The 14269-nt window shown below is 44.1% G+C and overlaps 1 protein-coding gene across 1 annotated transcript in view; it reads right to left on the bottom strand.

Moving 5' to 3' along the window:
- The window catches only part of AKAP12 (A-kinase anchoring protein 12), an 80846-nt gene extending 73078 nt beyond the window's left edge, over window positions 1-7768 (bottom strand). The window contains exon 1 of the mRNA XM_037049782.1: window positions 7449-7768. Coding sequence (XP_036905677.1) covers window positions 7449-7610 — 162 coding nt within the window. The 5' untranslated portion in view covers window positions 7611-7768. The remainder of the gene's footprint in view (window positions 1-7448) is intronic.
- Window positions 7769-14269: the final 6501 nt, after the last annotated feature.

Below are 14269 nucleotides of genomic sequence, written 5' to 3'. Positions count from 1 at the left end.
AAACGAAACGAAGGGATTAACGCATACATGGAGTTTAAACAGGAGAGACTATTACATCAATGGTGCTGGGACAATAGGTAACCGTATGGAAAATGAATTTGGGGCTCTCCCTCTAAATGTAAAATCATCACATTTCTAGTGGATTAAACACCCAAATACATGAAAGGGGAGGACATTCTTTTTTTTTTTTCTAGGACTAAGTTCTAGAATCCTCTCTTCCCCTCCACGGTTCCTAGCACAGTTCCCACAGCCTAGAAACCAGCAAATAAATGTTTCCAGAACCACGACTGAATAGTGATAAGCGTGGGGAAAGGTGAGGTTTTAAGATTTCGCCACAGATTTTTGGAGCAGCCAAATGCCACGCAGTGCCCTCAGCTGCTGTCTACTTCCCGAGCACAGAGAAAGCTGAAAACTGGTCAGTGAAGGAAAAGGTTTAAGAGCCAATCAGGTGGAAGGGAAAACAGTGAACAAGGGCACGTAGCTGCTTCCTGCTCAGGAAGTATGACAGCATTTGGTTCAACACCTACTCACCGAGAACCGCACCTTCTTTTTAGGGAAGGCTTTACTCGCCGCAGCACACATTTTCAGTCCAGGAGGCTAAAGGACTAGAACTATGTAGGAAAAATATTTTTCTTTATTTTCTCCTGAAAATGTGAGAAGGGGAATGCCTAACAACGCTTCCAACACCCTCTGAAACCCTCTCTCCCACCCACACTAGCTCCAACCTCAGCTGGTCTGTGCTGCTGCCACCTCGGCCTGGACCGCCTGGCCCTGGCCCTTCATGTCCCTTCTTAAGGCAACGGTGGCCACACCAGGCAAATCAGAATTCCACAGAGCACTGAAGCTACAGAAGCTCAGGCCTCCGACTGCCGGGCTTTCTGATTCAGTTCTCCCAGGATGGGCCCAGGGGTGTCTTTCGAAAGCTCCCCAGGTGATGGAATTGCACGACCAGGCTTGGGAAACAGGGAAAACAGGATCTCGCACTATTCCCACGACTCACAATATCTGCATAGCACAAACAGAAGAGCGGCCCGTGAGATGAAGGCCCTCCCCTTCTTCAACTGTGGCTTGTCTCATTTACGAACCGAACATAACACTAACATTTTATTATAACTGGGTAAGGTTAGAGAGAATGAAATTACAGGGTTTCCTCTCATTTCTTTTTTTTTTTTTAAACATCATGGAGAAGCTGTAGGGAAGACAAAAACATTTGAACTTGAATGAATACTTGTATTAAGAGAAGCCTAAGTGTCTGGGAAAGATCCTGAAGTTTCCAGAGCGTTGAACACCTACGCTTTTCTGGGAAGACAGATTTATTCCAGTTGACCGAGCCAGGATATCATTTGTTAAGAGAATCAGAACGGACAAAGCCCAGGGGAAAAGGATTTCTGTGGCCCCCAACCCCTGTTTCCAACATTTCATGGATCAGAAGTATGAAGGAATTCCTGGCAACTAGATTTTAGATTGTTCCCAGAGGGGAAATTTTTAAATTGATAGCTCAAGAAGTAGGTCATTGTCAAAGCAAATAAATTTGAAGACAGTTTACTAATTTGGAGGAAAAAAAAAATAAAGAAGAGCAGTCCCTCAGCTGCCTTCGTGTTCTTAAACTTGCTTCTCCCCTATTTTGAGTACTTTCTGGGGGAGAAAAAGTCTTTAAATATTAATTAACTGTAAAATAAACTATCACCTTCAATGCTCTGAAAGCCAGTCCATTTCATGACTGGGTGGCCACCATACACGACAAGACACTCAACCTCGTAACTAAAAATGCACCAAGGACATTCAGGTGCCAACGGACGTGCAGACTGGCCAATGTGTGACAGTCCACTGTCCACTAAGGCGAAGGCACTGGGAAGCGCATGCTGACCTACATAGAGCAGAGATGCAAAGTGGTAGAATCTCTTCGGAAAGGGATTTAGCAAGGGCTCTCAAAACTGTAAATGTAAATAAATAGAAATCCTTTGATCCAGCAATTCCACTTCAGAAACCTACCCTAAAGGTACATTTGCATACATACATTGATATGTGAACTAGGGCATTATTTCCTGTGCCAATTTCATACAGCAAAAGCCTAGGGAAATATAAATAGATGTATAATTACTTATAAATCATTATGGTTGGTTAAATTATTATGGTACTTCAACCCTTAAAGGAGACATTTATGTATGTAGCCATTAATAAGAATAGGAGTAGATCTTTACATCCTGATATGAAAATATCCAAAACCTAAAGTAACCGAATATATATAACATGATCTTACTGGTTAAAGATGAAACTATTTTTACTTATAGCCTTGCCCATACATGAAGTTTTTGAAAGAACAAGCAAAAACCACCAACATTGATTTCAAACTACTGTCACCGGCAAGTACTTGAGGGGTCAGAAAGAACAGGGGACCTGCACTTTTACTGCAGTCGACAAACTGAGCTTCTCAACCATTCACGTTTTTAAAAAATAAGCATTAAATGCATCCTGTTATGCAATATCTTTAAATAAAAAATCACTTCAATAAAAGTAAACAAATGCTTCTGATCACCTTGTAAAATCTTTACAATTCAAAAATGACGTCAGCGCTACAGTCAGCTTTAAGTAAAGTTCATTACTCATGATAACCAACACGGAGGCCCATGTGGTTGGAACTACTAGGTATTGACATCTTCACCCCAATCCTTTCATTAGCTGTGCTAACAGGTGGGACACGAAGGGATGATCATAGGGACCAACTCCTACCCTTACTTCCACTCCCTGACACGGTGCTTATTTGCAGAAAAATGGCCCCCAAACTAAGTAGATACGTCAATCGATTATAAAATTTTCAAGTTTATTAAAAATACACTTACACATAGTGCTTCTCCCTTCCAAATCCAGTGCTTTTCCCCATATTTTTTCACTGTATTATTTTGGAATTAAACTTATTCAAAACTGTAAACTTTGGGGGGGGTTATAAGAGAACTAAGAATTGGGTTTGGGGATACTCAGGATTTTTTCACGAGCTAAAAGCACTATCTTTTTCTCCGACCGTGGAGTGCTGTAAATCCTAATTCCGCACTTCGTGAACAACGACAGCGTATGCAAGCCAAGGGTAAGCTCCACTGAGTTTGATTTTCCTCTTTGGTGTTCTACAGCACTGCATCCGTGCAAAAGCTGCTGACGAAAAAGGAACGGCAATTCCATCGCACCCTTTAAAATAAGACATTTTATTTATTATTATCATAAGATACCAAACTAGAATGATTCTCCCTGCATCAGTTTAAAGCTGCCCAGGCCCAGAGTTCAGTCGACAAACTTAATTCAAAAGAATGCACGCTCGAGGTCCGTGGCTCGCAGAGGGTGTATTTCAAGTGGAAATCTATTGATTTCACACTGCTACCGGCCTAAAAGGCTATAACAGATTCAAAAAAAGGCCCATGGCCCCCACAGGCTGTGGCTGCCCTAAATGACCATGCTCACATCTGCAGCTCCAATTCTGGGGCTGTGTTCCAATCAGATAGCAGCACCGCTTATAACTGGGATTATAACTGGAAATCCCTAAGAATACAGGTAGCCACACATGTAAACATACTACTGTATTAACAAACATGTAATTCTCACTGACTCATCTTAAACTTTGGCCCTTTTAGTGTAGAACTAGTGACATTATCACATTAAAGCAACCCCAGTCTCCATTCCCAGCCCACAAACAGAGGGCAAGTGAGAGAAGGAAGCACATACACCGTGGGCTGGAAGAGGAATTATGCAATGCACTTGGTCAACTCAATTGTCTGTTTTAATGCATGAAAGGCAAAGACATCCTTCAGTCTACTCAGCAGATGATGGATTTTTCTACTTGAGTACATGTTTATGTTTTGGTGACTCAGCTCTTCTTGTATAATCAGATGGAACCACAGCTTGAAGGACTGACAGGAGTCCCAGCATCCCACCTGGTGGGGACGCTGGCCTCACACTATTGCAACTGACCACTGTTCCATTTCTAGCTCCAAAGTCGCTGATTGAGCAGAAAATGCAAAAAGGCTCATTTTAGAGGATGATGGCTCTCCAGACTTAGCCTAGAAGTTGACTCCAGAATCAAGATTTGCCAGAGTCATGGAAGTAAATTTGTCAATTCTCTCCAATATACGATACCCTATACTGCCAGCTGATTTAAAACACTCTTTGGAAGGCAAATTTTAAAGCAGATGACTGAGGGTTACTGAGGTTTTATTTACCACTTGCGTTTGGCCATCTAATACTCCTCTCCCTGCAGTGGCCAAAATAGCCAAGTCCCAACATGAAACCTGGAAAATAACTGATCAAGCCAGTTTCACCCAAAATTTACAAATTAAGGCTGTAAAAGATTGACTGGAAGATAAGGTACCTCCCTATTTATTGAAAAATACCACAGATCAAAAACAAGACTTCTTCATCCAAATGTTAGGCTTGCGTAATTGAGTGTGATCTGATAGGAGTAATAACTCAGTGTAACATCTCTGGATGCGTGAGCACCTACCCAGTAACTAACTGGTAACTGAAATTCACGGAGAAAAAGCAAAGTAAAAGCTGGATTGCTCAACAGGCAGGATGCATATGATACGGGTGTCACTTAGATGGGGAAAAAAGTCTGCTAACAGCCTTTAGTTAATGATCAGCATTCTACTAGTGGGACGGGAACGATGTATTAGTTTAAACTTCCTTGTATGTCCATATACCCAAACAAGAAAGCTCAAGATGCAATTCGTAACTAATTCAATGGATTGAAGTGGTCTCATTGGAGCCACTTGTTTATTTGTGGCCAATATATTTGTCTACTTGAGATTAAAGGCAATTCGAAACTGCCTAGCATGCCACTCTTCCTAGTGAAATGGAAAACAAAGTCCCCAAGTCTGAATTTTTGCCAAAAGAGTCACCAAATATTTATAACCTATTAATAATAGGTTATAATTAATAACTAAACAGACTGACTTGACGTAATCACTATCTGATACGTAAGATGGATTATGATGAGAAGGTCAAAGGTTAAACTGTAGAAAAATTGATGGGCCAGGGTATTCCCCAACTTGATAGTCTCCAGTCAAAACCAAGGAGCCAATACCAACCCTTCCTAGGAGCTGCTATGTGCCAGGCAGCGGGAAACACCTGGGGAAACATCTGTTACAAACAAAACAGAGATGGCTCCTGCCCTTGTGATACATTACAACCAGCTAGAAAAACTCTTTCTAGTCAAGTCACCAAACCCACAAATGTGGAAACTGCGCCCATGTGGAAGAAGAGCCCATGGTGTTGTGAGAGCCTAGAATGGCAGATGGAATTACTCAGAGGTCAGGAACCAGAGCTGAACAGGTTGAGGAGGGGAGGCCAGACCCGTGTGCTGAGTCATTCTTAATTAGAGAGTTCTTTTGAAAACACGTAGGTCCTCAAAGCCTGAGAAATCTGGCTAATTGAAATGAGAAACTACACATCTTCCAAGAATACATGTAAGTGTATTGATTGCTTCCAAATTGATCACTGGGAAAAACGCCAAAGAGTTCAGTGGTACTCTGGATGCATTTAAGTCATTTTTTTAAAGGCCATCGTATGGCTGTTTCAAGATGGTGGTGGCCAGGAAAGAGGGAGAAGATTATGGAAGAAGGCTACAAAGAGAAGAGAATTAGGAAATGGAACCCTGGTGGGATAATTCAGTTGGTTAGAACTGAACATCATCCTGATACGCCACAGTTGTGGGTTCGTTCCCTGGTCAGGGCACACACAAGAATCAACCGATCAATGCATAAATAAGTGGACCAAATTGATGTTTCTCTTCCCCCCTTCCTCTCTCTCTCAAAAAAATGGAAGGAATATTTTTAAATGAACAAATCTGAGTGTGTTGGGATGAGAGGAGCATATTTCACTGTGAACTGTTAATAAGGAAACTGAGGTGCAGTAAAAGCCAAGGGAAAAATGAACCTTGACTGTAAGCTTTCAGCAATTGCACACTAAAGTTACTTTCATTCCTGGACTCTAAATACTGGTTATACAACCATGTGACAGGAGCTGGCATTAAAAAGTAATGTACAGTAAGTATTAAAGTGTGATTCAGACCTCCAAAGCACAGTACATTCCCTAGGCCCAAGGCTTGGCCCCTCTTAGAAAATCTAGATACACCAGGCAGTTAGTATTCGTTAGTATCTACAGCTGTGGGGACCATGGGTTTTACAAGTAGTTGTAAGTTGAAGACTGCAGGTAATCTAGTTTTTAAGCAGTTGCAACCCAAGCTAGACTGGGGCAGCTAAAGAGGCCAAGACAATGAGCTCATGGGTCTGTGAAATTAACCTGGATTTCAGCTTATCTCCCCCCTATATTCTTACCTATGCATTAACATGTATTACACATCTATACCTCCTGAGATAACTCCTAAAGGTCCTCATATAATCTGCATACTCAAATTCGACACATGGATTTAAAAAAAAACATTAAGTAAGATTGTTCACATCTTTCTATAAGGATATCCTAAAACAGATTGGGTGAAGCTTTGCTAATGAACGCACACGCTGGAAAATGGATCTAAAACCCAATGACTTCAACAAGTACGAACTTGGCTGCTGTAGTGTCCAAGAAGATACATTTCAGCCTTGAAGACTTGAGACTATAAACTGAAAATTTCCCAGCAGGCTCAGCACTACTTCCAGAGACAAGAATACAGGGAACGCTCGCCTATGCTGGACCGCATCCTCTGAGAACTTCTAACTACTCCTCCAGTATTTCCACACGAGCCCATAGGCAATGGGCTGAGCGAAAAGGAAGACGCTGCCCTGTTTGCGAAACCTGCCATTCCTTTCGGAAATGCAGCGTCTGCCCAGGTTTTCTTTGGCTCCCAGCGAGCTACACCCTAGGCTTTCTCTGCATCAGGAAGGCGGTGTCTGCTCCAGCCACTGCCGCAGGAGGACTGGGTACCAAACCCAGGTCGCTCCAGGCACAGCTAAGTAACAACCACTGTACGGGGTGGGGATCCCACGAGTCACCGGTTCGCCAGGCTACTACATTGGCCCTGGCCCAGCAGCTGACTCTCCGCGCCTGGGAGAAAGCGGGGCCGGGGGCTCAAGACTCAGCCCAGGATCAGTTCTCCACAGATTCCCTAGGCAGCCCAGGCGTCTCGGGTGGGGTCGCTACCACCGGAAGAGTGTGGGGAGAGGCTGGGTTAGTGGCGCGCAGGGCCAGGATTTTATGACTGCGGATGGCGCAGTCGCCTCCCCCGGAGACCCGCGACAAAGATGCGAGACCCCGCCACGCTCGCCGCTGCTTAGGTCTTGCCTCGGCGCAAAAAAGAGAGAGAGAGAGACAGAGAAAGAGAGAAAAGAAAGAAGAAACCCTGAAAAGAGGGGTTCGTGCGCAGGAGTTTACAGATGGGCTGGACGGGCCGGGAAGTACTAGCAGGCAGAAATTGGAGGAATCCTCCCCCCCCCCTTCTCCCGGCAGGTGGCCCCGCGCTCCGGTACCTTGGTGGCCGGGTCCGCCGCCGCGATGGCGGGGTCCTCCAGAGCTCCAGGTGCCGCCTCGGCCGCGGGGCTAGCGCCGCTGGGCTCGGGTTCCGCCGGCGTCCGGCTCCCCGCCTCCGGCTGCTCCGGGCTCCGCTGCTCGGTCGAGCTCCCAGCACCCATGGCTTCTCTGCAGCTCTCCGCGCCCAGCCGCCGGGTTACGCCTTCTCCAAATCACAGGGACGCCGGGCTGAGCCAGAAGCCGTGCGCCCGCGAGGTCCCAAGAGCGCCTTCCCCTCTCGCTCCTCCTCCGAACGCGCCCAGACTGCGAATGCGGGAGACGCGCTCGTGGCAAACTCCTTAAAAGAAAAAAAAAAAAAAGCCACCTCTTTGCCTCCTCCTCCTCCCCTTGTTTTTCCCTCGCTTCATCACATGAGCGCGGCCCAGACACGCCTTTCAGCAGCATCTCCCCCCAGGCTGTTAAGACCCAAGGCGCAGCCAGAGTCCCGCGCAGAGGTCCTGGCGAGCAACCCCCAGGTCGCCTCCGGTTCAGAAATGGGGACCGGAGCTGGGGGACGACCCAGGATTGTTGATGGGGAGGGGAGGGGAGGCAGAAAGCCTCTGGGGAGACTGGATTAGCCGGGGTTTATTAAATGATAGATACCCTGAGGCAGAAGCTTCTGCTGCAACTGACTTTCAACTCGCCCAGAAGCGCCCCCAAAGCCCCATTTGCTTTGCTTCAAATTGCGTGACTCGAAACGTTTGTTCCTGCCTCCTCCCCATTAGCTGGAGAAAGGCAAGCGCTCCTTGGCTCCTCCGTAGTCGGACCATATTAGGACACCTCACGTGGCCAGCAGCAGGGAACCGAGGGGTTAATGCAGTCAGGCCACGGATGAGGTGGGCCAGGCGGCCCCATGCTCTCCTATCATCCGGAACAGTGATGTCAGGCGATGTCATCAGCAACACTGGCCGCCCTCCTGCCCTGGGGAATTTGGGGAAATGAGACGGGCTACTGGAAACGAGGGACTGGTGCTGGAGGTCCAGGCCACTTCTGCCTGCGCCATGCAGGACCGTGATGGGATGGATCTCTTCCTTTGCATCAGTATGTCTCCACAGATAAGGGCTCCAAATAGTTATCAGCCTAAGTGGCTTGCTTTCTTTCCCTTCATGCTCTTGAATGTAGTGTTTGTTATGTAACGAGCAGTCAATAAATATTTGAAAGACATTAAATTTTTAGCTGGATTATTTGACACGTAAGCATGAAGGTGGTGGGGCTGCAAGAAAAGTCACCCCAGTTTTAACTGGCAAACTACGTGCCTTAATTTTCACAAATAATTGGAATATTGGCATTAGACGCTAGATAAATATCCATACCCAGATGTAATACAATTTAGTAGAGAGTTAATGTAAGTAGTAATTCAGCACTGAAATATTTTATGCCTAACTAATTGTATGTTAGTTACTTGGAATAAAATTTTCCTGAGTTTATCATTTTTATTTGAAGGACTACATAAGGACCCCTTTCTCTGGAATTTTACCCCTTAAAAAGCAGTATATTTGCCAAATGGTTGGCGTTGAGCATTTTTAAGCATTTCACGCCTTTCCACTTAAATTTTGACTCTTTAGGAAACATTACTTATTCTGTACCAGGCACTATTCAAAGCACTTTGCATATGTAATCACATTTAGTCCTTGCCACAACCGCCCTATGACACAGGTCTTATTATTCTCATTCAATCAATGTAGTGGGTGAAAGCCTGCTTGGAGAAATTTACCCAGGTACCCAAGGTTTCACAGGTGGCAGATGGCGTTGTGAGGAGTCCAGTCATCTGACACTGCACAGCTCAACACGTCACTCTCCTGCAGGGAAGCTTCGAATGGGTTCTCTCTTCTCAGGATTGCTGGTGAAACACCGCGTTTAGGCATCAGCTCTGATGTTAAGAGCTGAGGACACTGTTAAAGCCTATTTGAGAATGATTAACTCAACACATCTGAAAATGTATCAGTAAGTGGTACAAATACTACCAAAATGTGAGATTACATTTATTCAGTTCTTGGGAAATTCTTAACAAAGCGTTTCACATCTCCTAGCCTCTGTAGATTGCAAGGTCGAAGATTTCAAGCCAACGGTACACACCCCGCATGCTGAGGAAGACCTCACCAGTATCTGCTTAGAGCAGCAACTACTTGGTTCATGTTAATTTTTCAGGCTGTGAAAATGCTTGTGTTCTTATTTTTTAAAGCAAAAGCTTATTTTTTAAAATGTCCATATTCTACTATTCTCTTTTCTCCCTGTAACAACTCCATGATGAGAAGGTGTTAGAATAAGGGGCTCCTTTGTAGATTCACACAAGCACCCACGTGACTGGTGCTGGTTCTGAGACTGACCAAAGAATCTTTTCCATCTTAGGTGTAGATGGGAAGTTTTCCTATTTTTGTTAAGAAGAGCGGTTGTAATTTACTATCCCAGCAATAAGATGCCCCAACCTTTTTGCATATGCTATTAGCTCTGCAGAACATTACAAAGTTCGACCATTCATTCATTCATTCATTCATTCTTTCAACACACTTATTCAGTGCCTCTGAGGTGCCAAGCACAGTTACTATCTTCCCACTGAAGGCTGTAACTCCAATGACCAAGGTTTTCTTCTCGAGGGGTTTGAAGACTCCTTCAGAAGTGCTTGTATGACTGTCAGTGATGGAGAGGAAGGCAGCTGTTCTCTATTTTCCAATTCTCGGTGCTCGGCCATCAGTTACCCGCCTTGCTCCCCAGCAGCCCGTTCTCCTCCAAACAGCAGGACGCAGGTGTCCCCACACATCTCCTCCCATGGGGCAGTTGGTGGTAGAGTTGTTTCCCAGTGAGAGTTAATGTTCTCATAAAAAACAGTTTGAGATCTCTCAAAAACAAACACATGTTGCCCGAATAGCAGGCTGAACTTGTACATTGTATGCTCACTTCTCCAGAAAGACAAGTCACACGAGATTCACCAATAAAGTTTAGAGTCTTAGCTAGACTTGGGCACACACCAAAACATATGATGTTTCAAATGAATTAATAAATGTGAGCATTTTTGCAACGGAGTTAATACAGCCCCTAGAAAGACCACTAGTAATTGCAGTGCTGGAAACAGAATTTCAAACCAACACTTAACAGATTCTTTCTCTAACTACAGAGCCTTCAGGCAACTCACTTAGACCTTCATTCTTGAAACTTAAGCCATTTATCACTCCATTGTTTTCCCTTTAAAAAACTGCAATGTATTCATTTATTTGTTGTAATTGAATCTATTGGGGTGACATTGGTTGATAAAATTATATAGGTTTCAGGAGTACAGTTCTACAATACTTCCTTTGTATATCGTATTATGTGTTCACCACCCCAAGTTAAGTCTCCTTCCATCACCATCTATGCCCTTTACCCTCTTCTACCTCCCCCACCCCCCTTCGCTTTGGTAATCACCATTCTGTTGTCTGTGTCTATGAGGGTTTTGGAGGGGGGGCTTGCTTAATCCCTTCACCTTTTACACCCATCTCCTCCCCCCCGACAGCTGTCAATCTGTTCTCTGGGTCTGTGAATCTGTTCCTATTTTTGTTCAGTTGGTGTTTTTGTTCGTTAGATTTCGCATATAAGTGAAATCACATGGTATCTGCCTTTCTCTGAGTAAAAAGCCTACTGTTTTCAAACCATTTGCCTACGTCAAGGTGTCTCTCATCTAAGAATCCAACTCCCACTCTCCTTTCTTGCATTTACTAATTATAAAGAGAGAAAACTGAAAGAATTAGCAATTTTATTCAATGCATGTGTAACTAGTAATCCACCATTCATGTAGAAACTATAGAAAAAGTCACAATACAAATGAAGTTCAAAGGCCAGCCACCTGTAGATATACAGCATATAGACAAGTATAGGCAAGTGATGTTCTTACAACTTTTAAGGAATGTATTGCTTTAGGGTTAAGTATGTAAGGCCTGCCATTTGTGTGGCAATTTCATTTATTAAGATTTAAATTTGGCTGCTGACTGAAGTCTAAACTTATGATACAGGAGTTAATCCTTTCATTTATGTGTATATATATAGGTTATTTACATTATTTATATTTCCATTATTATTTATTGTTTACATTATTTATATTTTTTCAGCTACTGCGGAAGCCTTTACAGAAGCAATTACTCACAGAGGACTAATTTGCCACAACCGCTGTCACTGTATTCAAGACTAACTATAAACAAACGAATGAATGCAACTGAAATGTGTCCACCAATAAGCCAGTCTGGCTTTTGGCTCTTCATTTTTCTAGACTTGGGCTGCTCCACACCCACTTAGGATTGGAACCAAGATATGGCAAATGATATGCCCAATTTCCCAGGACAATTTTTGGAGGGTACCTGGAGGCACCCGGAAGGTATCTACACTTCAGAGCAGGTCAAGTTCGAGTGATCCTGAGACTAAAAATCCTTTCACAGATTCTAAAAGAGCTCCGTAGGTATCTGTCACTTTTTCAAAATGTATTTTAACACATTAATCCAACCAACTTTTACTGAATTGAGAGTCAGCCAAAATGCTTGGGACTTTTCAAAGGTGGAAACTTTGGTTTCAAAAGTCAACATTGCTTACGCAAAAAAAAAAAGACGCTATAGAGATATACATTGTAAACTATCGACAGGTTTTAATGTCTCTTAATTAACTTGAAGCCTTTTGTGAATTTTTAAGTCTATTTTATTGATTATGTCATTACAGTTGTCCTATTTCCCCTTTACCCTGCACACCCCCTCCCCCACCATTCCCCCCTTTAGTTTATGTCCATGTGTCACAAGTTCTTTAGCTTCTACATTGCCCACACTACTCTTGCCCTCCCCTCTGTCTATTTTCTACCTACCATCTATGGTACTTACTCTGTACCTTCACCCCCTTCTCCTCCTCCCACCCCCCTGTTGCTAACCCTCCATGTGCTCTCCATTTCTATGGTTCTGCTCCTGATTTAGCTGTCCTCTTAGTTTGCTTTTGTTTTAGGTGTGGTTGTTGATAACTGTGAGTTTGCTGTCCTTTCACTGTTCATATTTTTCATCTTCTTTTTCTTAGATTAAGTCCCTTTAACATTTCATATAATAAGGGCTTGGTGATGATGAACTCCTTGAATTTGACCTTATCTGAGAAGCACTTTATCTGCCCTTCCATTCTAAATGAAAACTTTGCTGGATAGAGCAATCTTGGCTGTAGGTCTTTGGATTTTATGACTTGGAATACTTCTTTCCAGCCCCTTCTTGCCTGTAAAGTCTCTTTTGAGAAATCAGCTGACAGTCTGATGGGAACTCCTTTGTAGGTGACTGTCCCCTTATCTCTTGCTGCTTCTAGGATTCTCTCCTTCATTTTAATCTTGGCTAGTGTAATTATGATGTGCCTTGGTGTGTTCCTTCTTGGGTCCAACTTCTTTGGGACTCATCCTGGATTTCCTGGAAGTCTATTTCCTTTGCCAGACTGGGGAAGTTCTCCTTTATTATTTGTTCAAATAAGTTTTCTACTCATGGCTCTTCTTCTTCCCCTTCTGGTATCCCTATAATTTGGATGTTGGAACGTTTAAAGATGTCCTGGAGGTTCCTAAGCCTCTCCTCATGTTTTTGAATTCTTGTTTCTTCATTCTTTTCTGTTTGGTCGTTTTTTCTTCCTTCTGGTCCACTCCCTTGATTTGAGTTCCAGTTTCCTTTCCATCACTATTGGTTTCCTGTGCATTTCCCTTCATTTCAATTAGTTTAGCCTTCATTTGTTCCTCTAATTTGTGACAAAGATCAACCAGTTCTGTGAGCATCCTGATCACCAGTATTTTGAACTGTGCATCTGAAAGGCTGGCTATCTCTTGGTCACTTAGAATTATTGGCTCTGGAGCTTTGAGTTGTTCTTGGGCCATAATGATTTGTTCCCTCTTGTTATGTATGAGGCGCGGAGCCCTAGGTGTTCACCAGGTCAGGGCAACCCAGGTCACTGGGTTGTGATGCTGTATGTGGGGGCGGGGTCAGAGAGGGGCAATGGTGGTCCCTTCTGCTGCTCCCCACCGCTGGGGCCTGCACGGTCTGTCTCACTGCTTGCTCCTTCGCCTGGTTTATCTGCACGCGAATGTGTGACTACGGTCAGCCAGCCAACTGGCGCCCTCACTGGGTCTGCCTGTTGCCACCCCACACTTGGGACCTGCCAACCACCACCCACGTGCCTGGGTCAGTCTGGCCGAGTTTTCCTGTGTGACCCCGCTCTGCCAGCCGCTGACCCCACTCCTCTTACTGGTCTGGCTGAACGGTTCATTGTTGTTGGACTTCCGTACAGTTCAATTTTCTGTGTTTTGGTTGCATTTTTGTTACTAAAACTTTGTTGTCTTTAAACTTGGTTGTGCGAGGAGGCACAGTGTTTCCACCTACGCCTCCATCTTGGCCAGAAGTTCCCTTTTGTAAATTTTTAATTTCAGATTTGCTCTAATGTTGTCTACGATGTCAAAATATACGTCGATTATTTTTTTGCATGTGATTAAGAAACCAATAAAAAGACCAATCAATGTTTTACCTGAAGAAGAATGACTAAAATTGTACAAAAGGCAGGTTGACTCTTTTCTCCCACTTTATAGAGCAACCACCCAAATCTCAGCTGGTGTCCTGGAGCAATTCTGTATTCCTGAGGAATGATCTCCATTTCGTCAGCTAGCTGCGTTTGTTTTTCTAACGGCTTCTTGTTGCTCCCACAAATGTGGTATCTGCGCAAGGGCTAGCTGTGGTAAATCGCAATAAAAGACAGAAAATCAGCCCTGGCTGGTGTGGCTCGGTGGATTGAGTGCAGGCCTGTGAAGCAGAGGGTCGCCGGT

The sequence above is a fragment of the Sturnira hondurensis genome, unplaced genomic scaffold (genome assembly GCF_014824575.4).
Source record: "Sturnira hondurensis isolate 20B ecotype Veracruz unplaced genomic scaffold, ASM1482457v3 Scaffold0000167, whole genome shotgun sequence".
Lineage (NCBI taxonomy): Eukaryota > Metazoa > Chordata > Mammalia > Chiroptera > Phyllostomidae > Sturnira > Sturnira hondurensis.
Note: the sequence above shows the minus strand (reverse complement) of the source record. Positions and strands in the feature narration are given on the sequence as shown.